This window comes from Tenebrio molitor, chromosome 5 (assembly GCF_963966145.1).
Source record: "Tenebrio molitor chromosome 5, icTenMoli1.1, whole genome shotgun sequence".
NCBI lineage: Eukaryota > Metazoa > Arthropoda > Insecta > Coleoptera > Tenebrionidae > Tenebrio > Tenebrio molitor.
The window spans coordinates 12,066,521-12,093,245 of NC_091050.1; the positions used below are offsets into that span (position 1 = coordinate 12,066,521).

Here is a 26,725-nt window from a genome sequence, read left to right on the forward strand (position 1 = left end):
TTATAAAAAAAAAAATAAAGGTTAAGAGAATTTATTTTTTTTAATTATTAAGGGAATTACTATGAAATATAGCCCCTTTCAACACAAAATTCCCCAAAAGTAAGCTTTGGAACGCATAGCATAGTGGAGGAATCGTACTTACCGCGAATTTCTTTATCAATTTCCCCCGTTGACTTCTTAAAAAAACGAAAATTACTATGTGATAGCTCCACTTAGGTCTTTTTAACACAGCTTCTTGAAAAAACTTGTAGGCACAACAGACTGACACAATAATGGCGTTGCTTATTTATCGAGTTTCAACTGTTCCCACTTTGTTTCCCTGGTTACTCGCAAAGTACATTCTTGATTTTAAAAAATAAATTGTTAGTATTCTAAATGTCAAACATAAACACTACGAGATAAAATTCTAAAAGTCAAAACCGGGATTTAACAGGTTAAAACGAGAAGTTGCTCAAATTGTCAGGTTTTATTTAGGGGTTAAAGATTCGCCTTGATTTCCATGACCGATCTAACGGATAAAAAAAGACTAACAGTTTAATATGTCTTTATTAGAACATTATTGAAGCTCTTTTCCATTGTACTAACGTTATTATATAAACAAATATTATTTATATTCGATTCAATCTTCCCATTCGTCGTCATTTGAATCATCCTCATCATCATCGTCCTCCGAATGTATCGCTTTGCTCCTCTCCGCCAAAGCTCTAGCTAACGCCTCCGCCAAATCCCCACTTCTCGTCTCCACCACGTTGTTCATAGGTTTCACATCTCTCTCCTGCAACACCCCGCAACAAAATCACAAAAACCACACTCTACCAAACAATCATACACAAACGGGCTTCAACTTCGTCCCTTCGCGGATCGCTTTCAGCAATTGACCACGCGAATCCTCCACGACGGGCGGCGTCGTGGGCATATTTCTGTCCTCCACGGGTCTCAACGTCGTCCCCGTCCGGATGCTGTCCAAAAGCGCCGACCCTAAAGCCGGCGCCGGCGGTATCGGAGCGTCGCCTTCCGACATGTCGAACGCCGGCACCGGGGGCGGCGGTATCGCTCCCAAATTGGCCAAAGGTGGCGGCGGCGGAATCGGCTTCTCATCTAAAAACCGCAACGCGGACGTCAACACGTACACATTTTTTGCACAAACCTACTCTCTACTGAATTCGGGATGTTCGACGAGGGAACTGGGGGCGGCGGTGGGGGCGCCACGCGCTAAAATAAAACGTCAACAATCAGTGCCTCTCTTGCGCACAGCAAAACAAAATATTTTTTGTGATTTTGTTTTTTGTTTTCTAATTTACAGAAAATATTTTGTTTTGTGATATGTTTTGTTTTTTGTCAGCGCTCGTGGAATACGTACAACGTGGGGCCGGATAGGTCCCCTGGGTGGTACAGGAGGCACCGGCGGCGCACTCGCACTCGCCGCCGGTATCGCCGGGGCCCTTCTGCCTGAATGCCCGCTCGTGGATTCTTCGACCGCTTCACGTCCGCCGTGTTTGTTGATGAAGTCATAAATGAACTCTTTAGTGTCGCGGTCTTGCAACTGTTTCTCGGAGATGCCCGCTTTCTCGAAGAAACACTTCAATTGGTCATCCTGGCTGTTGATGTCGAAGCCCGAATCGGGGTTCCAACCCACGTGGGATATGTGTTTGAAGTCCAGGGGGACGCCGATGTCGGCCTTGGTGATGTTTCTTTTGCGCTTTGCTGACTTCACGGCTGCAATTCGAACCGAATACTATTTTGCGGTCGGGCCAAGAGGTGCTCACCTGGATCTGGGGTCTTCTTGTAGTCGTAGGGCTCGCGAAGCGTGTTCGAATGTATGTTGTTCTGCTGCGAAACGGGATGATTCCTCACCAGCTTCCTTTTTTCTACAACAGAATTTAACAGAAAATAAACAAAAAAATAAATTCGTCTTTTGAAATTTCTCCAAAAACTTTTGACATTTCATTCCTGGGATGTAGAATGTTATCGCTCCTGTCCCGTTTTGTACTGTTCACTAAAAAATTCCTAAGAAGTAGTGCAGAATCGGATAATCTCGTCTGTACTGTTTCTTACATTTCAATGATAAATATAAAGGGTGTGATTAAAAAATGAACATAAAAATCAGATAAACTAACATAACTGACATAACATGCAAAATTATTCCATTTAAGCTCTATTTGTCAACACAGATAAAAGCCTATTACTGGACCACCACATGAGAAGATAACAAAAACTGTATTAGAGATAAAAATGTGTACTCTACAGGCAGCACTACAGCCAAGTGTTTTAGGAATCCTCTAAAAAAAAAAACATTTTTTTTCACAGTAAACAAATAAACAGTCCAGATTGGTTTCTCATTAGTCATTACTTTTTTTTATCAGTACAATTACCACAGAAAACATTTTAATACAATATGATGTAACCTTCACATCCTTTTTGGTCTGTTATCAAACACTGGAAAATAATTTTTGAGGCCATAATCTAATCTGGTTCATGTTTTTGCAAATGAATCCCATATAATCGCTAGAACATGTAAAATAAAGACACGCCTACCATCTCTTCGTCTCCGTATATATATCTTCTCATCTACAATCAATTTAAAGTCCTTTGCTTCGGTAGTATCTGCAAAATTGAATGCCACCATGCCATCCTGTAACAGATGAGTCTACACAGAGTCAGTTAGGCTGCATCCCCTACCTCTCCTTCGAAAATATGCAAAAACTCAGTAGACTGTTGATACTCCATGTTTTTGTACATTTCCTGCTCCCACACCATCATATTCTTCCGCAAACAAAACATCCTGAAGAAGTAGTTTTTCCGCATATTGTCCTTAACGAAACACAACACGCCCACGTCCCTTTTTAGCCACTGCGAGTGATACGGCGGTTCTGTGCAGAATAATTGGACTACCGTTGTGCATAGCGACTGCAAAATCAATTCGCATCAAATATGAGCCGCGATCGCGTCAAACTCAATGTGACTACGGAATCTTGGGAGTTATAGTTAAACGCCGTACCTGTGTTCGATTTCCCAGCAATTTGAACACTTGGAGATGCTCCTCCGGGGACATCAACCGGGTATATTTGTTTTCGATGGGAGTCAGGGGCATTTTCATTATTCACAGTTTTTGTTCGTTACTTCAACACAAAAAAACATTTACGAACTCCACCACGACTTGAAACTAACTAAAAAAAATTCAATCGCTCCAAAAGAGTCACTGACACCTTGACATTTACATGACACATTTTTGACAAAGCGAAGCGCACTCTGCTGGTCGACTGTCGAAACAATGAGAAAGAGGTTCGTGTAAATCGTGCAATTTACAAAACTCGACTTGTGACACGTACAGTGATTGATTGATCGAAGAGTGGAAATCATTCGGTATTTCTCTGGAGATGCGGGTGATCCATTGAGGTGCACCGGAAAAATGATTGTAAAATGTCAAAAGTGCCATCTATCGAGACCGGAAGCAACGATTTTGATCGCTTTCATCGTTGTGAATTTTTGATCAAAAGATCATTGTGTTTGACAGAAGTACAGTTGTAATTATTAAAATAAACGTGAATTGTTTAAAAATGAGATAAACAATTAAGGGAAAATGGCATTTCTGTGCCCCGTGCGCATCAGACGAGGCAAGAAGAAAAAATGTGAGTAGAATTTTTGTGTTAACATTTCGCAGTCGACGTTCAGACTATTGGTGAAAAAAATTAAACAAAAACAATGACTCGAGTGTTGGTTCCCCGACAAATAAGTGGAAAAAATATCAAATTTGCGCGTTTGTCGAGGAAATTGCTCAAAAAACGTAGGTGAAGCGGTAGCGAAATTTATTTGGCCTGGCCCCTCAAAGAATGTGTCCTCATTTGTGCAAATAGTGAACATTTCTTTGATTCTTGCATGAAAAAGCCACCAGTCGGTGAATAAAAGCAACAAAATGTTCAAAAATAAGCGATCAAACTGCTTACTAAATTGCATACCTGTTGCTTGTGGGCCTGAGTGGGAGAAGCGAACAACCGTGGGAAAAGTGTAACCAACTCTGTTTAATTAAATAAGTTTTGTGCTTGGACAGCGATAGAACTGGAATAAAGTGTATTTGACTTGCGATTGGGTTATCTGCTATCGGTTTGGTTTACCCTAACTTTCAGTGCGATTATGCACAACTGCAAATCTATTGTCGGTGGTTAAAAATTTCACAAATTTATTTTTTCTCAAACTTGGGACATAAAAAATTACTTTCAAAAGCTCTTCGATTTACAAACTGGCATTTTTTCACACCACATCTACCACAATCATGATCAAAAGAAATATGCCATCCAAGTTACCTATGAAAAACAAAAGACTGTGTTTTCGCCAAATTTTTATTTGAAATGTCATTACTGTCATTTAGCGTTTTATTGAGCATTAAACTGTAACGTTGTGTGTTTTACAAGTTTCATAAAATGGTTTTTACTTTAGACAATAAAAAATATATGCTTGGCCACCTAACAGTTCTCTAACAGGTATTTACATAAAAATTGCATAAATTAGACTATAACGCTGAGTTTTGTTTTTCATAGGTATATCTAACCCGTTAAGCTGCGTTTCTGTTAGGACTCGAAAAGATAACAACTGATAAGTCATTCTAATCCTTGCGAACACGTCATAAATCATGTCTGGTGAAGTCCATCCTGTTGATGTGTACATTATTAAAATCTTGATAAGTCAAAAATGGTCAAAATAATAATAATACAGCTATAATAATCAAGTTACTGGAAATAACTTGAATGTTTTTCCCAAGAGGGGAACTAAAGAACTGATTTAGTTTCACTTTTTGTGAGGATATAGCTGCGCAAGAGAGTAGTTTCTTTAGTCTTATATTTTCTCAACTTCGTTTTATTTTCTCTTGATGCGAGGGTGTCCTTCACTTAACAGGTGCTAGATTGTATATTTATTTATTTTTTCTTAATTTTTTTTTAAATTTATTCTTCAATGTAACACCTGAAAGAACTGTGCGATGTTGTGTTTTGCAGCCTCCATCTCCGACATAGACAAAGAGCTAAACCGGCCGATAAATGGGGCCCCCGGGATGGGCCGGATCACGGGCTCCGCCAGCATCGAAACCTTGGTCAGGGTAGGTATCGAGAAGGAACACGGCCTCTCCCCTGACAGCAAGATGGTGGTCCTTCACGACTTCACCCCATGCGTGGACGACGAACTGGAGGTGAAACGTGGCCAGGTACCGCCGCCGTAGATCGTCTCGCCAAGAGTACTACAAATCTGTTTCGTTTAAAGATTGTCAACATTCTGTACCGCGAAAACGATTGGGTTTATGTAATCGGTTTGGACACCAGACAAGAGGGGTTCATCCCCTACTCGTACTGTTCGCCATACAACAGCCATTTAGCCGAGCTGGCCATAAAGAAGAAGCTGCCTCGAGAGACGCAACTGCCGTCCGGGGAGAGCTCCGACACCAACCACGAATGCGACCTCGCGGGGTTGGACACCAGCGACTGCGACTCTCTGGGGAAGAAGCAAGTGAGGGGGGCAGGCTCGCCGATCAGCATCCGCTCAGAGCCCGACATGTTGCCATTTTCGAAAGACCCATCGGGGCGCTACATCGTACTGTACACGTTCATCGCGAGGGATGAGAACGACGTCTCCGTGGAGAGGGGGGAGTTTGTCACCGGTAAGAGTACTCCCACAGTGCCGTCCAACTCGGAAAAGTACATACTTAGCGTTGTTCCATTTTTTAAGTCACGACTTTTTAATTGACACTCACCGACAACCATAATTTCGTTCCACAGTAAGTAATAACCGCGCGGTGCAAGAAACGTCTTGATTAATGCGCACCGTGCCGCTTACGAGTTCACTGTGTCATTAAGTAGAAAGGTAAATAAATTGCTTTCACCGCGATCGAATCACCGTCGCCTGCCGATTCGCTGAACACGGTGTTTGTCTTCAGTGCTGAACAAGGAGGATCCGGATTGGTACTGGATCGTGAGGAGCGACGGCCAGGAAGGATTCATCCCGTCGGGATTCGTCTATCCCGCCGACAATGTGATACAAGGACATCTCAACCGGGTCACTAATCAGAGTCTCCCCGGGAACCTGACCAATCAGAACAACTCGCATTTGTTGACGTCTTCGAGCGTGGACGACCTGCGCTACCACGGGACGGAACTGGTCATGCTCTACGATTACAAGGCCCAAGCCCCCGACGATCTAACCGTACGAAGAGGTGACTGGATCTACGCCGATCTTAATAATCAGACCGTCGATGGGTGGTTATGGGCGTACGCTCCCAAGACTAGGAAGTACGGATTTATTCCCAAGGCGTACGCCAGGCCCCCAGCTATGACAAGTCTTTGATTGTTGTGTGATGAGAAGTATTTTTATAAGCAGCGATGACATTTTATATTTTGTATACTTTATTTTTATTGCCAGACATTTATTGTTAATAAACTTTTACAGAACTTTTAATCCAAACTTTTACACAACTTTGCGGTTGTCAAGCTCGACAAGCGAAATCGCTAGGCAACCCACTATACACCGGTGCGCAGCACACCGTATACACCACACCTTCAAAAATTAATTAGTTAATTAAACCCAAGTTTTAGTACGTGGATGATTGGAATTTTTTCATTACCATCAGCACTAATTATATTTGAATGAAATTTAAATATTATCCGCGATTACGATGTGATCTCCTGGCTCTTTTAATTTGCTTAATGCACCTGAAATTAATTCGCACCGCGATAACATCGCCGCTCTCAAAACATGTCGTGCAAAATTCGGTTGTCATTAGCGTACGCAAAAAGCGTGCAAATTATTAACGTCACGATGAGACATCACGGGCACTAACGTCTTTCCGTTTTGATTCGATCAAGCGACCCCAATAAAAATGTAATTTTTCCTTGAAGAATTTCAGGTCTCGGTACAAACAAGTTTATGGGTGTCAAAGGGAACACGCTGGTACTTTGATCCTATTGACTCCCATTACCATACACGGGCAATTATTTATGCAAATTACCGACCAAACCAGAAAGACGTCGAAAAGTGTCCTTAAGAGACCAGGAAGTCGGTGTTGAGCGTTGGTTTACTAATTAAACGCATCGATTGCTCCAAATGGCGATCAGCGGTTTCTTCAGGGGTGCACCTGCACCGATGTCGATGAATTGAAGGTTGACTACCGACGAACGCGTTCCGAAGTGGAAGAATTCGAATACGTGTACCTTTCCTTCGGCTCGTGTCCGACTTAAGCTAGGTGATACGACACACCTTCTTCGTTACATTTTGTTTACTTCAGGTATTTGACAGACGTAGGTCTTAGCAGCGTCTATTTATCTTTCGTGCCAGTAATTTCAACATCTTTCACTGCAAGGTGTGTTTGTGTCGGACGGTGCAAGTAATGAATGAAAATCTGTGGTGTTTCTGCTTGCGCATCGAGTTACCTTCGAAAATGATAGTGTGCGGTGTCGAATGACAGTTTGACGACTTTTCAATCGCAAAATTAGTGTTTCGCGTTTTCGGGAGAAGTTGCAAAGCTGTCAACGGTAACCAGGAGGTGTCACAAAGGTTCGTGTTTTGTTTTTCCTCACGAGCCTCTCAAATATTTTAATGACAATTAAACTAGCCGATATAATGACAGGTTATTAGGTAGGGGACGGTGGGTTCCGATGTAGGGTAACAACTCGAAACCCATGTACCTAACTAACGGATGTATGAGTATGGTTGTAGTACCCATAATTTAATTTTTATGTGGTAATTGCAAAGAAGGCCTACTTTGTTGTAACTGTTGTTCGTCTTGAGGAAAAACGCATTCCTCGACGTCTTTCGCCTTACCGGACGAATCGTCGCCTTTTAAGTCGGCCCGTTGCAATATTTTCGCGTGTAAAAAGTCCACCCACTTAAAATGGCAATAATGCGATCGGCAATGAACTTGACAGGCTGGTTCGCGTTAAACAAAAGTTTAACGAACCACCCATCACAATATTGTCATGTCGGGTTGAAGGAAATCTGCGTCTAGCCAGCCATGCCCACCATTGTTGGTGCAGTGGTGCATTATGTCATTTGTCGTTTCCGGTTCGTGATGAGCCTGGAAAGACGTGGTTTCACCGCTCCGTGAAATATTAAGCAGGAAATTTTTCAAATGTCCGATGCGAACCGCGATTCGAAACGGTGCGAGATTGAGATGAAAGTTTCGACGGATTAGTAATGCGAGAATTTGATTTTTTCTGGCAAAAAAGTAAAGCGTGCACGGTGGATTTGTGTCAGAATAAAATTAGTTTTGTAAAAACGGCGAGTTGCCTAATTTATTAAAATTGACGTGTTTATACTCGCGTTGACGTAACAGATTGGAATGTAATATCACCGACAAAAAATAATTGTGTATTATAATGCGATAATGTGTCCTTTCTATGCAAATAGTTCAAATTTAAATACGACGAGTGTATTGTGTAGCACACGATAAACGCAATTCGTTGGGTTGGAGGGAGATTGAGAATTGGCCAAAGGTGACGTTTCCAAAAGTTGTAGAATTCTGAGAACGTGAAAGTTTTCGTATACACGGTTTTTGAATTATGGATTCGAGCAAGCAGGTGCTTGATATTGTTTGAATTAAGAATTCCAAGGACAGTTTTATCTCGTAGAACGACCGAAGGAGATTGTATTACGGTGATCAGCAAATAGAATCTTTTTCACTTTGTAAAAATACGATTATGCTCTCGATTTAAGATGCCACAAGCAAATTGATTTATCGATTTGCAACATTGAAGCAAAAGAGGTCAGGATGTAGAGGGCGTTCGGCACAAAAAAGACCACCTACGTTTAGAGATTTCTTTATTACTTAAATTTTACAATAAATTCTTTCTGGAAAGTACATCATCAGGGTAAGCACACTTGCCATTCCCAAGGTTGCGTTTTATAACCAGTTTATTTTATCCTTGCTGGTCGTGTCCATTTTTACAAATTTGAAATTGTTTACAAAATGTAAACGGGAAGAAATGCCAAAAAATGATGGAAGATGTCATTTTGGTTTGTTTTTCAAACCGAAAACGTTAGAATCATATTCGATTTAGGAACAACACCCGAGATTTAGGAAGATAATCTGGAACCAATTTTAGTAACGTCAACAGATAAAATGTAATTTTTTTATTAATCTTATCTACTACAATTACAATTTAATTAGAATATTGTTTTTGACCAAATTTTCGAGAAATGTCCCTTTCACGTTTTTACTTTTACTCCCCAAGAGAGAATACCATACTTTCATCCTAAAACGGCGGAAGAAATCCCTACTTTCTGTTGTAATAGCCGGAAAAATTATTTTGACATAATCTTGATAATTATTTTATTTTATTGTAAGGCAAGAGATTAATCTAATAATCTGTTACAAATAGTTATTTACATTAGAGTACGGTAGAGGTATTTTACAGCACGAAAACTAGGTTTCAGGCTCGAGGCGAAGCCGAGTGCCTGATTAGTTTGAGCCCTGTAAAATGTAATAGTTAACACTCACTCACTGTAGTCACCTTATCATCTTAAAATGTTATTTGTGGCAAGGAAACCGTTTATCCGGAATTTGTGGTCGCCTTCTATTTACAGAACTCTACTTTGAAGACAATCAATTTTGAAGAACTAGAATGATGAACGGAATGATTCCCCGAACCACCGACACCGCTACATCATCTCTATTGGTAAATTCGATCCCCGCAACCGCTCCATTCGTATTGTGAGCATCTGTTCTTCGAAGACATTCTTCCATTGTTCTCCAAGGTTCCTCGCGTTTCAGAACGCAGCAACTCTCTTATCTCGCCGACGTCTCCCAAAACCGCACCGGAACCTCTCCACTCTTATCATCACCAATGATTTCCGTCGCCCTGCTTTGACCCAATTCAAAACGGAAGTGATGGCACAGGCAAGGTGCGTGCCTCGTTTCGGGTCATCTCTGGATACGTCCAAGTGGCAGAGGTCACGTCCCACTCGGTAATTCCGTTAATTAAAACCTTGAAAGTACTTGACAAGCATTGTTCTAGAAGTGCATGTGTTTATTAAGGCGAATGAAATGATTCAGTTATTATCGCATTAGGCGTTTGATCGGTCACGTCGTGCATTCTTGCAGGAGCCATTGTCCCAGTAACTGTAACGCGTCCTGCAGTGTCAGATGTCGGCGAAGACGTCACACTCAAAATCGATTTTGTTTTCGATGACGATAGATAGTCGCGAGTAATGCGTGAGAATGTAACAACAGCTTATTAGACGAACACCTCCATCTGGTGCATTAACTCGGACAATGAAAAGCATCAGCGTCTGAACGCGGAAGTCCCATTTTCTCCACCTACCAGATACTGTGTTTAATAAACTGGCACTTTGTATGTGACGGTCATTAGGTTTACCAATAACAAAACGGTTCTAATGAAATTATACTCATCCGAAAGAGCCGAACGGAACGTGACTCGCCAATTGATTCGAATCATTTTTACCATTACGAGTTTTTCCTTTCGTGCCGCTCAACTCCCGACCCGTCATAATAAGGCAATTTCTTTCCCCTTCAGTATAAATAGAATCAATTTGCATGAACAATAAACAACAATGTTAACATGCAATAAGACCGGCTAGCATTAAATAATTGAAACAATTTCCTGTTGTAGTCTGGGTAATGACAGCGAAAATTTAATATGGCCGCCGCGAGAAGAACAATCGCATCATCACGTGTCGGATGGCCATTCCTCCACATAACCCGGTGTGAGCCAAAATAGAGCGTAACGGTACAGTTTTCCAGCGCGATTTGTCCAAACCGCCACACAGATAAAATCACGAATCGTAATAAATCGCCGACATGACAATACACGCTGACACAAATTGCAATAATTTGCGGTTGTACCTCCACGCGCGCGCCGGATTCGGGTCTGGAGAGTGCGCGGGTCATGGTCGCATTTTTGGGGATTTTTCAGCTGGTGGGAACGTCCCAGCGGAAAAAGAGACTGGCTGGGACAGATGTTGCGGCCGGCACCACCCATCACGCAACGTCTTTTTTTCTATTGTGTCATTAATATTCTTGCATTTAAATTGTTCAAGTTTTCAAGTTGACTGTCAATGGACGATGCATAAAGTGAGAGCGCGTGATACGGGGAGCCCATTAAAACCGCAACTCGATTGTTTTCTTCATGAATATTTAGGATTTACTGCGACGCCCGTTTCAGATTTGACGTTTTATTGTTGGTTTGCGAAATGCTAATTTTGAATGTTTGCAAAATGGTGGATCCCGCTGCTTCGACATTTGTCCAAGTCATTTTTGTTTTGTCGGTGCCTCGTTTACGTCAGTTAACGGTTTTTCAGATGATACCGATCGGAAGGTGTCCTCTGTGGTGATTTTTCATCTCCCATAAGGAATTTTTTTTCTCTGATATGTAGATATGTTGTATCCCTAGATCATACTACGTGAGAGAAGTAACTCTTGTTACTTTATTGTTTCCGTTTTTCTCTTGATTGTCTATCTCACAACTTTCTTGTCCATCTTTAGAAACAACTTAAAAAGTCATGATCTCTCATCCCTCAAATGAAGTTCAGTTTACCACGTGTAGTTATTTCCACACCAAGAGACTGTGTATTGCTTCTCTTTCTGTTCTTTTTTCACGCAGAAAGTAACAAAGTTTTATGAATCTCCTCCGTAGATCTACCAACAATGCTGTAGTTTTAAGACCTTCACACTATTTCACTGCCACCATTTTATTCTGTTCTTTTCACTTTCTTAAAACTCTGTCTTACTTTCTTTTCGACGCATAGTTTCAAAGCTTTTGTTTCTAAAGCTTGTTTGACACGATGCTAAATTTCGTAGTAAATTTGTTAGAAAATGAGAGAGACCCTCGACAGGACCAATGAACGATCAGGATCATAGTCTGTCTTTGTCAGATCCTGATCGTTCATTGGTCCTCTCTCATTTACTAGTAAATTTTCTCATAAATTTAGCATCGTGTCAAACAGGCTTAAATTATAATCTGTTTCAAAATCAAAAATCCACCAACACTGCATTCTACCTCGAAAATACAACCGACAACGTCGCCAACTTTTATTTTTAGTGTGTCTGCAAGTGTCAGAAAAAAATGGGGTTATGAAAAAACATTGTTGACAGTCGTTTTGGGCGTAGTCACAGGCGTAGTTCATAGTGTTTTTTTTATTCTCATTTTATTATTTCACTCAAAAGGTATGATATGGTAGCTACCACCTTTTTGTACATAATAATTATTTAGTGTTACGTAAATAAACTCAACAATTCAATGTCAAATTATGGCGGGAGGTAGGGCCAACCCAAAAGAATGAAACTTATTCTAGGGATTTATTTGTTTCTGCCAACATAATTCAACAGGTGGTGGATTTTTGATTTTGAAACAGATTATAGGTATCTTTGAGCTTTCGCAGCTGTAAAAATGAAAAACGAAAGGAGAAATGGACTCAAAATCAGAGAGCTTGTCGCAAATGACATAAAGAAGTTGTCAGAATTTGAGATAAAATATTTAAATATTCATTGGCCTGACTAGTAATTTTATCACTATAAGTGCCAACCTAACGGCACTTTGACAGTTCAAGTTTATAACGGATGAGCTTTAGTACGCTTTACTATCTATGTAGTACAGTCGCGAGCAATAAATTCGGTCGTCAATCTTATTTCACCGTTTCGTCGTATTGTCACAAATTAAAATTTTTTCTTGCTAGATTATCCCCAATGTGAACATTATTTTTTTTAAATTGTTCAAAATCATTACATTTTAACGAGAAAGGATCATTTCATTAATTAAAATGTAGACTTTGTGTCTGATTTCGTCAATCAAATTTGATATAATGACCATTAATGTCATGCAACATGTTATAGGTTATATCCGTTTCGCATTAGAACACTTACCGTTATGTCAAAGAATGACATTGCCGACCAAAATTTATTGCTCGCAACTACTTTCTAAAACAGTACAGTTGGTTGCAAAAAAATCGGGAAACGAAAATTTTCCAAATGTAAATTTGATTTTGTCCATTTGTCAATTAATTGTCTACTTGACAATACCTAACCTATCAAATAATTTTAAAAAGTGTCATTGAATTTTGACGTTAATTCTAACCTATCTCTCGTAAAGGCTGTATGACACGATGCTAAATTTTGTAGAAAATTTGTTAGAAAATGAGAGAGGACCAATGAACGGTCAGGATCTGACAAAGACAGACTATGATCCTGATCGTTCATTGGTCCTGTCGAGGGTCTCTCTCATTTTCTAACAAATTTTCTACAAAATTTAGCATCGTGTCAAACAAGCTTAAGATCGTAAGAAGGTTTCACACTATGGAAAAATTGTAAAAATGTGTCAATTTTATTCTGACAGTTCCCGTTTTTTTTGCAACCAACTGTATCACCAAGGGCGTAGCAATGATTTTTTCCTGGGGTGGGCCAGATTTTAAACCAACGACAGATGATAGATAGATATTGTAGATGTATCTTGTTTTTAATGTGTTTTACTTTTATTCTGGGGTGGGCCAGAAGGATTCTGGAGTGGGCCGGGCCCACCTGGTCCCCCCCTTTGCTACGCCTTTGTACAATAGATATTCTATAGATTTTAGGTCTGATCTTGATCAAATCAAACACTTTTAGAAGATAGTACTACTCTTCCAAGAAGTAAGATTTCTTGCACGTTTGCAAAGGATCCGCGACCCCCTGGCTGAATTATAGCGTTTTATTGTTGGTTTGCGAAATGCAAATTTTGAACGTTTGCAAAACACTCTATCCCGCAGCTTCGACATTTCTCAAAGTCATTTTTATTTTGTCGATGCCTCATTTACGTCACTTAACGAGTTTTCAGCTGATACCGATCGGAACTTCTCCTCTGTAGTGATTACTTCTTGAAATAATTAGTGCTGTTAAATCATTCTGTTCGTACATTCGGCCTTCAGTTGCATGACTGTGTAGTTTGCATTTATATTATAATGGTAATTGCATTATTACAAGTTGTTTAATCAAACGGCCTGATATAATGACTAAACCCAGTTTTACTTTGATTTAATCTGCAATTTGTTTATTCAATTAATTAGCTAAAACAGACCAGTGGTCAATCCACCAGCGCGTTAAGTCTCTGGATTGTGTTGATGAATCAATTAATTTTGTACCGTGTTTATTGCACTTTTTACAACAAACTCAGATGATACTGTTATGCGAACGTCCAGTTACACAGGATTTTTGCAACGATATCTCTGCAACATGCAAATGTAGCGATAATTTTGTGTTTCTCTTAAAAAACACATGTCGACACATCAGATGTTGCAAGTGTCGTTGCTCGCAAAGTATTAAATATCTTCTATCTGCCGCTCACAAAATATTGGATAATAAATTATTTTTCACAATTCTCAAAAAAAAATTCGTTAGTTGGTATATCGGTTTTTTCAATCTAATTAACAAACTAAATATTTTTCATGTTCATTCGACCGAGTAAAAGCAAACCCGTTCACTCAGTGTTTATTTTATGTTTTATGTAATTGCACGCAGCGTTGATCATTAGCAGTTTTTCATAACTTCTTAATTTATTAGTTTATTTTGAAAAGGATTACCGCAGGGTTGTTATCGGTTCTGACGCTATTTAAAATTATGTGAGATTTGAAAGGGAAAGGTGGTGCAATAGAGCAGAAAAAAATGGAAATCGTATGAAGTTGGGCAAAAAAAAAACACTTATAAAATAACTAACGAGAAGAGTAAGAGCGATTTTGTACTGATACACTAGAAGAAGAGAAGGAGCAGTGAGAGGTAGGACCATAGAAAATGAGAATCTGTAGTAACAAGCAAGAAGAAGAAAAGAACCGGTAACTCCGAAAGAGCGATTTTCAACTAACGAACTAGAAGGACAAAAGTTGTAATGAAAGACAAAGGAATAGAAGGTGAAATGAGCAAGAGAACGAGAAAATAAGAAAAGAACCAGTAGGGACAAAGCCATTGTGGACGTAATGAAGGTCAGAAGATTAGAGAAAAAAGAGAATATTAGAAGGGCTTTGGTCAAAAGGAACGATTCTCTAATAACGAATGAGAAAAGATACGAAGGACCTGTGAGAAGCAAAGACATAGAAGATGCAGTTAGGGTCAGAGGTCAGAGGATTAGAAGAAAAAGAAAACGAGAATATTATAGGAACTGACCAAAAAAAAAAACGTTATTGTACTAACAAACGACAAAAAAGAGAAGGATCGTTGACGAACAAAAAGGCATAGAAGGTATAATGGAAGACCAGAGGATTAGAAAAAGATAATAAAATAAGAACAAGAACAGAAGAAGAAAGGACCTTCTTCTCTTCTTTCTCATCAATTCCCTCTCCAATTGCAGCACAATCGTAAATCACACCAAAGCAAAGAACCATTTTTTTCAAGACACTCGCATCGTACAAAATCCGAATCTGTTTCCGCCTTTTCGCATCCAAGTTCACCGCTTCATCTCTCGAACTCCAAACCGGCTTGCCTACTCTTTGCCTCGTGCGACTTACGGGACTTTTCCTCCGCGTGCGATTTCACCTCTCGATCCGCAGCTTTTCCCTTTTGCCTCTTCTACCAAAGCCCCAACCGTAGATCCTCCCCGAGCCGGCGTTTCGAAACCGTTCCGCTCCACCACCAGTGTCGCACCGCTGGCGACTTTTCCGCGCCACCTTTTGTTCCGAGGCAATTAAACAAAGCGCCATAAAAAGTACACATGTCCTCAACTTTCTACCATTAACACACAACTCGATCCGGTCGGAGTGAAAGTGAAATAATTTTGAAATTTTGCACGCAAGTTCAACGCACCCGCCGCTGTTCCCAGACGTGGAAATGTCATCGCATGATGACAGATCACGTACCGTCACTGCCAGATTTTGAAGACTCTCATCGGTGAAATAATGCTCATTGTGTTGTCGTTTCCTCGAACTGTGCTCCGCAAAAATGCTTCCATTGTTGCCGGACTCGTCGCACTTTTGGCCGCCGAAAATTACATAAAATATTTGCCAATAAATTGGATTTCTCGATGGTCGGAGTGGTTCTTGTGCAACGACGTTTCGCAAATATTGAGTCTTTTTTCCTGTCGGTCGGTATTGTACCTCTTTAATCGTCGTTACCCAATCGTCACGTCAAATATTTGTTGGTGCCGAAACATCCACTTCCTTATTTCGCCCGTCCGAAAATAGAACCAATCATTCTGTTAGTTCCTATTAACGACATTCTGCGTTGTATTATTCTAAAAATAAGTTGCATTATCCAATTAGAGCCGTTTCGTGGCGACTCAACGCTACCTGGACCTTGCAAAAAATGTACAGTTCAAGGACCCACTTGTCCTGATAACCCCACATCACGATAACTCCCCAAATTACATAACGCGGGAATTACACCTAATTAATTTCTAATTTTCGACTTAATTAGACAGTTCTCGTAATCGGACCGATTGAACACTCATTTCGATATTCTCGATCGTCATTCGAGCGTCTGTAAAAGGTGCTGTCACACTTTTAATTACTCCCACTTGGAAAGAACACGTAGGTTTGCGTTACGCAACACCACGACGTTACAAATCAATAACTCCAATTCCAGTCGAAGATGATGGATGATAACGGACGAGGCTTATTTAGATTTTTTCTTCCTGATCGATGAACGCTCGATTTGTTTATGAAAATATTATTCCGAAGACTAATGACGTCAAATTTTTTCTAGATATTTGTTTAATCTCGACGTTGAGATACTGCGCATCAGGTGTAAAAATGATCGGCCAATAACACACTGTCGCTGAATTTATGATTGATGGGTGCTTGAGTACAACACCGTAATTACTAATTATTCCCGGTTCTGCATAATTTCATCGGCGATATTATCTGATCGTGTTTCATTTTATGGTGGATGAATCCAGTTTCTGGCTCGTTTTGGGGACTTCCTGGAATGCAATCAACACTGGAATCTTGATCTCTTTCCAGAAAATTAATCTACGGACTTGTCCTTGCCAAAGTGACACGCTGCGAGATTAATTTGCATAATTAAAAACGCAAATATTGCGATAATAACGAACGCTTCCAGCATATTTGCTGAAAAAATGCCATTTGCATACTCACCAAACCAAAATCGGTTTCTAATTCTAACGAATCTTGCAAATTGTTTCTCAAAATTTTTTAAGGTTAAGTTCGGGGAAGTGTCGTTAGTGGAGATGGCGCTTCGAGTGACAGTTCTCGCCCTGTCATTGTCAGTCCTACGTTGGGTGCTTTCTCTTTTCGTGCGCTCCAATCTATTTGTTTTGGAGCTATTTTTGCATTGCCATTCACTTTCTGTTGTCCGAGAGGCGGGAATAGGGACAATTGTTGGCATTTCCGCCGCACCGGAGAAATTGTTAAATTTTCGCCGCCCTGGGGAAATTGTTTTCGCGGCAGTGCGATCGTGAAAGATAGAAGATGCGATGATAACTAGAAGAAAGAAGAAACTCTGACTAAAGGAACAAGAAAATAAGAGAAGAACTAGTAGGGACAGTCAAAGCAGATGTAATGAAGGTCAGAAGATTAGAGGAAGAAGAGTATATCATAGGAAATTTGGTGAAAAAGAACGTGTCTATACTAGAAGAACCAATGAGAGACAAGGCATATAGGGCACAAGGAAAGAGAATGTCATAAGAGCTTGGGTAAAGAGAGATTTTGTGCTATGCTAACGAACCAGAAGAAGAGAGGACTCCAAAGAATCAAAGCAGAGAACATGGAATGAAGGTCAAAGGATTGGAGGAAGAACAGAATATCATAGGAAGTCTGGCTAAATGAATTGTACTTCCAAACGAGAAGAAGAGAAAGTGAGTGGGAAGGAATAAGGGATGCAATGGGGGCCCGAAGTTTAGAGAACGAGAGTATGATAACAACTAAACAACTATACTAACGAATGAGAAGAAGAATGACCAGTAAGAGACAAAATGCAAAGCAGAGCTGGCGTAATGAGAGTCAGAAGATTAGAGAAAGAAGAGAATGTTAGAACTTTAGTGAAAAAGAACGATTCTCAAGTAATGAACGAGAAAAGATACGAAACACCTGTGAGAAGCAAAGACATAGAAGATGCAGTGAGGGCAGGCGGCAAAGAATTAGAAGAAAAAGAGAATATTATAGGAACTTTGACAAAAAAAAAAAACGTTATTGTACTGACGACCGAGAAAAGAAGAGAAGGACAATTGAAGGAAAAGAAGTCATGGAAGATACAAGGGAAGACGAGAGGATTATAAAAAGATAATATAATAGGAACAAGAACAAAGGAAGGTCCAATGAAAGGTAGAATGAGGGCCAGACAATTAGACAAAGAGGATTTTATAAGAATTATTCCTAAAGAGAAATAATCTGTGATAATTAATGAGAAGGAGAGAAGCAAGCAGCAAGAAGAAAAACGCAAAGCAGACATGATGCAATGAGTGCCAGAAAATTAGAAGAAGAAGAGAATATTATAGTAACTTTGGTTAAAAAGAACTCGTAGTAATTGACGAGAAAACATGAGAGGGACCAATGAGGGCCCAGGCCAGAGGATTAGAAGAAAAAGAAAAAGAGAATGTCATAGGAACTTTGACCAAAAAAAAACAACGTTATTGTACTAACGAATGAGAAAAGAAGAGAAGGACCATTGACGGACAAAAAGCCATAGAAGGACAATGGAGACCAGAAGATTGGCAAAACATAATATCATAGGAACAAAAAGAAAAGATGGTCCATGAAAGTTAAAATTACCAGATGATTAGATAAAGTTTAGGGCATAAGAACTATTGCTAAAGGGAAAGAATCTTCTAATATTGGATCAGAAGAGAAGCAAGTAGCAAAAAGAAAAACACAAAGCAGATAGATGCAATGAGTGCCAGGAGATTAGAGAAAGAAGAGAACATTACAAGATTTCTGGTCGAAAAGACCTGATGTGCAAGATCGAACGAGAAAAGAAGAAAAGGACCATTGACGGACAAAAAACCATAGAAGGGGTACAATGAAGACCAGAGGATCAAAAGAAGATAACATCATAAGAACAAGAAATGGTAAAATTGTTGTCATTTTCGGCGCACCGAAGAAATTGTAAAATTTTCGCATCGGTACGGTCGCGAAGAGTCGAACAGGTGACCTTAACATTCGCCAACCTTGACTTTGCAGCGTACGCAAGAATTTTCGTATCTGCAAAATGAAGAAGATTAAAAGCAAAAGGCACGACATTGTCCCACGTTTGTGTTGTTGGGAGTCGAGCTCGGCTCACCAGAGTACATGGGAACCGTTCTCTTGTCCGTCGAGGAACAAAGAGGCACACGTACGGTGGGAATCGATCGTAATGATTGTTTATTCGGCGATTGGAAGTGTCGGTGCGCCCCTCCGCCGTAGCGGTTCACAATTTGTCGGCGTCCATTTTATGTAAATTAATATGAAAAGAATGCGGCCGGGCACAATGTCATTCGAATGAGACCGATGAAGAAATAAATTGGCGAGGGGTGACGATCGAGGGGGCCATTGTTGCGGCGATAAACAGCGCAATCAAAAGGAGGAGGCCGCCGCGGCCACTTTGTCACGTCCGACCGGGAGAGTATGGGGGGCGGCCGAAACGCTATTTGCAAACAGACGTGTCATTCAAATTGGCCGTGTTAAAGGATTAAATGCCATTATCAATAGGTCATCTTGCACTGGAATAGAACCGCGTGCGATTTCTTTCCGTCTTCGTGAGGCCGATGAATAGGCACGGCACACACAAAGGAACGACTTGAGAAAGACAAACACAAAACAATTAGATTACCGTCATTAAACTCTAACGCCATTTTTTTTTTCAATGATTATTTCACCAATCGCAGTAAGTTCACGGAGAAAGGTGACATTTCAACTTGACATTTGTAATTTTATGTTCTGCGCTACCTGATACGTCATATTTATTTTGACAAGAAACATCTGTAATTTAACAGATATCGTCATAATATTTTAATGTAAGCGGCTTCCTAGAACAACTGACGACAACAGTGATATAATATTTTTAAGAAAATAACAATGTTGACTACTATTTAAGTTCAAGCTGTTAGACAACAATATCTCACTTTTAACGAACACGTACTAATTATAATGCAATTAATTAAAAATTAATAAATCGTTTTAAACAATGTTATCGTTGATAATTATCACGAATGGTAATTGTAATTATTTCTTGGAGAGTTAAATTGGTGGAGACAAAATGTCTTAGTGTTTTATTATTATTACACAAGCTCTGGAAGTAAATTTTATGCAAATCAACGATGTTTGAGTTTGGGTGTCAACTTTTGGTTATCTAATGACAGAGTTAGAGAATGGTTAATGGGTTCAGTGTCATCATTTCACCTGTCACATCAAAGATCTATTATTTGTTGACGTATGTTGGTTACACAACAAATATCCCCATATCTATGTAGTAAGTGAAGACTGTACAAGTTGGCACGACTGAAACGGCTGTTTAATTTGGCCAAATTGAGGCATGCGTTTTAGAAAAATCTAAATTCAATACTTATGGAAGAATTAAAAAATGTAACTTAACTTTTTATGATAGATCAAAATTCAACAATGTTGCCACGCATTTTAGACGCAACTTGCGGTGTTGGTGGATCTTTGATGTGTGAACAGGGCGAGCATATTGTTTCGTTTTAATTCAGAAAAATTAGAAAAAATGCAAGAAGGTGAAAAACTGATCCTGGATAATAGTAGTTTATTTGACGAGTTTGTGTGTAAATTGGGCCTGTTTTGGCACGCGGGGGCCATTTTAAAACGCGAGTGAAACGAGCGTTTTAAAGGCCCACGAGTGCCAAAAAAGGCCCAATTTACCCACGAACGAGTTGAATACAACGTTTTTTTGTTCGACGAGCCCCTTACAGGCTCCAAATTGCTTAAAACCTTAAAATTAGCTTGACGTTTCGTTTTGACATTTATCAAAATCCGTTCACATAGGAGAAATTTCTCAAATTTTGACAGTGTCGAACAAAAAAATCTATTAAGATAGAAAATGTTAGAGAAAAAAATTAAACAGTTGTCTTTAATTTTAATCACAGACTCCTTTTAAATAATTTCTCTTTTAAAATACCTATAGCAATCTTTTATTGTGGATTCTTCAGTATTTCCACGGACTAATCAAAATTACTACATTTATGATTTAATTAGGACATTGACTTTACTCCATGTCTAGTAAGAAAACAAAAAACTTGCTTTGAAACAGAAACAGTTAATATAATTAATAAATATTTTGATAGAAAACGGTCATCGAGAATTGTGTTGCTCGTTTTAACAAAAAAGTGTTGGACACCAAGGTAACCATAACATCAATTTTGTGTATTGTACTGAAGATAACATTAAAATCTTAATGATTTGAAATTGCTTTTTAAATGCGGTCGATTTTTTGTGTAGAGCAGTGGTTTCCAAACTTTTCGTTCCGCTGACGGTGCTAATCCTTTTCAAAAATAAAGACGCTGCGCGAAGACGTTTTCGTAACATAATTAGCAATTCTTGAGGGTAAAACGCCTTAAGGAATTTTTGGCGACAACCTCTCGGACTCCACCAAATGAGACTCCCGGTCTAGACAACTTGAAAAATGCTCTTGTCACATTCAAAAAATTATTTTTTTTTTAATACTTCTGTAAAATAAGTTTCAGTAAATATAGAAAAAATGACATTATACTATGGTGAAAATACTGAATAAAAATTGTTTTAATTGGGTTCTAGAACTTATTTTATTTCATCAATTAATTAACGGGCGTTCAAAAAATTGTGGCCAAGTGGTGCTTGCTTTTGTTTCCGTTAACGTGTGGCGTAGCTTCAGCAGCTGTCAGATATTTCGTGTGGTATGAAAGAATAAGAGTGGAAGACCATTAACATGTATTTTTAGAATTTGCGTCTCTAATAGGTCTATTATTGTATTCAATTTGGAGTCGTTTATGGCTATCTCGTGGTTTAATAGATCTCTAAGAAAATTTTTATCAATATTTCAGTGTACATATTATTGTCATTTACACCAAAAAACTTCCAATACATATTAATGTTCAAACTCTACTTTTTAACATCTGTTGCAGATGTAGTTGCATCCGTTGGCTTGAATTACCAATTCATACAAAATTCCCTAGAATTTGGAATTTTATTTTTTTTATTTAAAAATTAAAAAAAGGGTGCCAATTCGAAAAAATAACATGAACAACTCGTTTTATAAGGGCATTGGCGCACTCGTTCTTTAATATGTACTATTATTTCAAAAATTGTTGAAATAATATAAAATGAGCCAAAAACTTCAATTTGTCTGTAGACGACCTAAGTTTTGGGAAAGAGAGAACAACACGACCTGTTTGACCACAAATTTACTTGAACACTCGTTACAAAAACTAAAGTTACTTTGCAGCGTCGAGCAATTTTTCGCGATAATCCTACATAAAAAATATTGTCCTCATGTAGAGTTCGTATCTATTATTGTCACATGTTAATGACGAAGAAAATACAATTTCAATTTCAAAAAACAAGTCGCGGATACATAAAATTAATGCAAATTAACGATTAAGCAAATATCACTTAAGTCAGCGTAAATTTTTTTGACGTCTTTTACACTCTAGCAAGCAAATATTACCAAGATACTGTTTGCAAAAGAATTGTTTTTCAAGAGTTGTTCTAGACTTGTAACTTTTTCGCTTAAGCAAAATCGTACAACCAGACCTGACGCCGCCACCTTCTCCATGAAAAATTGTTTGCAAACTTGTTCTATTTGAAATATGTCGATTCAACATCAAATACTGTGCAGATGTTGTGTTAACTTTGTTGAAAAAATGAAAATCGTTAACGCCTCGACCCTGACATTTGGCGCACGAACCGCCACTGGCGACACATGTCCTTTACAATTGGTTTCGGAATCTCTGCTAATCCTCTCTCGTCCTCCCGATTTTACAATCTAATCCGCAAACAACCACCGGTGGATTCCAGTTTGCACACACAAATGTGTACACTTTTAATACCATCATTGTGTGCTCAAGGGGCATAAATTTCCCAGTTTACAGTGTGCTCGCGCTATTAATAACACAAACGTCTATTGCGAGCGTTAAGGTCCTGTTTTATTGGTCCTTAATGGCGGATGTGAAAAGCCGCATTACGCACAAAATTTACGACTTGTAAACGGCGAAATAATCCCGAAACGACAAATCGATTTTTACCGCAAAACGCGGACGACATCGTCGATTGGTTCGAAGAGGTTTCGCGCTGTAAAACGAGGCCAAATTAATATGTGACATGGAGGACAGCGTCTCTTTCCAGGTTAGGCGCGTGCAAGAAGTGCCGCCTCAACCGCAATCCCAATAAATGTTCTTCAGGCCCCGGAAAAGTGTCGATGATTAATTTGCGAAGCAAAAAGCGATTCCCATCGCGCTTTTAACTTGGGGATTTGTCGGCGTAATTGGCCAGGTCCTGTGCGGATTTTTTGCAGGAGCGACATCGTCGCCGCACGGTTGTTGCGGTCGCACCTAAACGGCCCCTTCCGCCGCCTAATAGCTCCAATTATTTCGTATTTTATGAATTTGTTTTTGAACGTCGTGGATTTAATAGGAAAGCAGCCGTCGGACTAGGAGTCGGCGCGGTCGCCCCACAAATCAAAATTAATTGATGAGCATCGGGGTTAATCTGAGGACGTGATTAATCTCAATGGTCGGCCAGATCTGTGTTGCAGGCACGAGTGAAAAATTTTCGTTCGGAGTTAATAACCTTCGATTTGGTGCTCGATGGATCGGCGAGGCCTAACAGTTCCTGCAAACCACACTCGAGCAGGAATTTATGATCGGTGTCGGCTTCCAAATGGACAATTTCCCGTTTTAATCCGGTCCTCGGTGTCTAATGCAGACACCTACGATGCTAACAAGTAAACAAAACATCCAGCGGTAATGGAGGTGTCATTACTTTTGCCGCGTGTTTTACATAACAAAAAGGACGAACGGACGAATAAATATTTTGCTCGGCGTGTGGACAACACAAGCTTTTCTCGTACGGTGAGACAACAACAAGAAAAAAATGCAAATGACGGTACCGTCTAATTTATTTTCGTGTCCGGGACGGCCACCGTAATTGGTGTTTGTTCCATCGAGTCTGTTTTTCGGCCATTAGACTGTAATTAGTCGTGCCAGCATTAAACGCCGATTTCGAATTGTCGTCTTGTGATTTTTTTTAATCGGTTTCGCTCGTTTTTTGATCTTTGACAACACTTTGATTGCTCACTTCCGAAACTTGGCTCGTTTCCAGCTTTTGTTTTTAGGATTCCGCGGGATCAAGGTTGCGGTGTTTCTCGCAAGATCAAGGTCGCCAAAGGATGTTTTCAAATGCTCCACATGTGTGGTCTTGGAACAATTTCTGTTTCATCTCCACTCATTTCTCCAACACCAAATTGCAACTTTCAAAAATCAAACCAAACACGAGGATGTCTTGTCCTTGATTTTCAATTTGCCCAATTGTTTCCGTTCACATTTTGACTTGTAAATAATTTATCGACAACTGAAGGAAAAATTACCGCGCGTTATTTATAGAGCGAATAGACAGACACCACATTTTCGACTACGTGAAAGTTATAAAAATTCAATTATGTATTGTAATGAAATGATTTAGGAAACAACGATCGTTCAGATTTAGAACAAGCAATTCTTTTTTACGCGAATTAAATTTTCACTTTGATTAAAAAATTGAAACTGATTTTTTGCATATTAAGCACATGTGTAAAACTCATTCGAAACGAGGTCATGTTAAAACTAAAAGTAGATGAGTTTTTTGTTCATTGTTAATTGAAAAAATTAGAATAAGTGACAGTGAAGAATGATTAGATTGACAGTTCGGGTTAAAAATTCAGTTAATTATTTAGCAGCCATGGAATAACCATCTCAAAATTGACAACACAAATAACTGATGTAAACTGTTTATTTGGCACAAAATGATACGTCGCAATTTATCAAGACAATGCGAAACGTGTCTCTACAGCAAGAGTTCTCGTAGTACGCGAGTAGAATCTCGTGGCCGCCGAGAAGTCTACTAGATTTTAGTCCCATTGAATTTTCGTGGAGCACAAGCGAACGTTTTCCTCAATTTGATGTTAAAAATAGCCTGGAACGTGATGCGTACGATGTCCGTTGTTGTTAACAAAAGTGAACAATCATTATCCCTGACAGAAGTTGTTAATGGCGTAATTTTTCCCTGTTGGAATTGGCTTGCCATTAATCACGTCTGTGACGTGTTTAATGAGTATCACAGAAAAATTCAACCGACTATATCTGTAGTACTAAGCATGTTTGCATGTTTTGAATCCGAAAAAGAAAAAGTTTGTTCGTGCACATGAATAACATCATACGGCGATATGAATTCCTTACAGCGGTAATTACGAAAGCAAAGGCGGTCTCCAATGTCTTCTTGAGCCCCGTAACGTCGGTATAAATTCTATTGAGGCCTGGTTTTTTGCGCGCATTCAAAGAAATTTCTGTTTTCACGGTTGCACACGCAGCTATTTTCCTATTCCGGCGTAATTTATCGGAATTCGTGTCCGGAGCGAAAGCATCTTCGCGACACGCTCATAATTAAGCACAATGGTCTGTGTGCATCTCATTATGCAGCTTTTCATGGCCGCTTCTCGAAAAGGTTTAATTGATAAAGACGACGTTGCTAATTGACGAGAGCTGCCACAGGAGTCGATACGCCAACACTAATTGACGTCACCGAGGAAAAAAACAAGGCGATATCTTCGGTTTTGCTGTCGGATGGGATTAGACAAAAGACGGTCGATTGGGTGTCATTCACCGGGGACGGCGAAAGTGTCGCCGATAATTCGGTTATCGTCCGTCGCGTAACAAGCTGTCGGGTTTAATTTGACCATTTTACTTTCGCGGTGGAAGACCTGTTGTAACGAAGAGCGCCGCGCGGGTGGTTCAGAAAACAGAAGACCTGGCCAAAAGTATTAAATACAAAAGCTGTACTGTTTCGTATTGAACTTTGATAATTACATTGCAGCGAGACCTTCTCTATCCTTATCATCCTCCCAAAGTCCACCTTCCGGATATCGCGCGTTTTTCTAATATTTTTGTTGACTGAAAATCTCCTCTCAGCACTTAGCACTTTAGTTTCCTATTCTACTCACACCGGAGGTAAATATTTTGTTAAACATTTAATGAAACAGGAAAAACAAAAAAATTAAGTTGACAAATGTAAATATTCTCGTTGAGATTTGTTAGTTCTCTGATGAGGTCCGACCTTCATTGTGATGATAACAGAGGTTTACAATTTTTGTTACACAAGGACTAAGACGTGCTTTTAACTGTATTTTTTATCTCTAATTCAAATGTGACATTAGTTTTATGTGACACATAAGGTTTTTTGGTGACGCGTAGTTTTTTTATAAACAAATTATACATCGAAATATAATTTTTTTGTTCAATACCTCCCTAGAAAGTGAGTCTGTATCCATAGTTACGAGTGGGTGAAGGTTTTTTTTTCGTTCACTTCACTTTCGCTCACTGGTTTTCATTCCCTCGCAAATTTTTCCAATTTTTTCTGATAACGTAATTTTGATTTTTTTAGGCAACATTTGGTACCTCGGGGCACTTGCCTCTTTCAGGACATAATCAGGAACATATATCCATTTTCACAATTTCCACAACGTGCACACAACCACTTTATTGACGTACAGAAATATGTGTATTTTGTATTTAATTTTTTTTCATAACAACAGATCCGTCCATAAATATGATTTATTTTTATTGAAAATTTTGGATACAAAGTTACAGATTCTTTCTAAAGAGGT

At 39.3% G+C, this 26,725-nt stretch overlaps 3 protein-coding genes across 5 annotated transcripts in view; 2 read left to right on the plus strand and 1 right to left on the minus strand.

The window, feature by feature from the left end:
- Positions 1-527: 527 nt before the first annotated feature.
- On the minus strand, positions 528-3,251 carry LOC138131615 (actin nucleation-promoting factor WASL-like). Its single transcript, XM_069048731.1, has 8 exons — positions 2,999-3,251; positions 2,680-2,907; positions 2,536-2,632; positions 1,767-1,868; positions 1,361-1,716; positions 1,152-1,212; positions 830-1,098; positions 528-775 (listed from the first exon to the last, which is right to left on the minus strand). The coding sequence occupies exons 1-8, from the start codon at positions 3,095-3,097 to the stop codon at positions 620-622; spliced, it is 1,368 nt and encodes a 455-aa protein (XP_068904832.1). The 5' UTR covers positions 3,098-3,251; the 3' UTR covers positions 528-619.
- Positions 3,252-3,334: 83 nt separating this feature from the next.
- Positions 3,335-6,438, plus strand: Dlish (Dachs ligand with SH3s). Of its 3 annotated transcripts, XM_069048737.1 has the most exons (5): positions 4,288-4,478; positions 4,536-4,890; positions 4,989-5,194; positions 5,251-5,644; positions 5,921-6,438. In XM_069048737.1, exons 3-5 carry the CDS (start codon positions 5,045-5,047, stop codon positions 6,325-6,327), a joined length of 951 nt encoding a protein of 316 aa, XP_068904838.1. In that variant the 5' UTR covers positions 4,288-4,478; positions 4,536-4,890; positions 4,989-5,044; the 3' UTR covers positions 6,328-6,438. The 3 variants fall into 3 exon arrangements, with proteins under 3 accessions (XP_068904837.1, XP_068904836.1, XP_068904838.1); XM_069048736.1 differs by lacking the exons at positions 4,288-4,478; positions 4,536-4,890 and adding an exon at positions 3,335-3,629; XM_069048735.1 differs by lacking the exons at positions 4,288-4,478; positions 4,536-4,890 and adding an exon at positions 3,688-3,784.
- Positions 6,439-7,297: 859 nt separating this feature from the next.
- The window catches only part of LOC138131613 (uncharacterized), a 38,024-nt gene continuing 18,596 nt past the window's right edge, over positions 7,298-26,725 (plus strand). The window contains exon 1 of the mRNA XM_069048728.1: positions 7,298-7,533. The gene's annotated coding sequence lies outside the window, so the exon portion shown is untranslated. The remainder of the gene's footprint in view (positions 7,534-26,725) is intronic.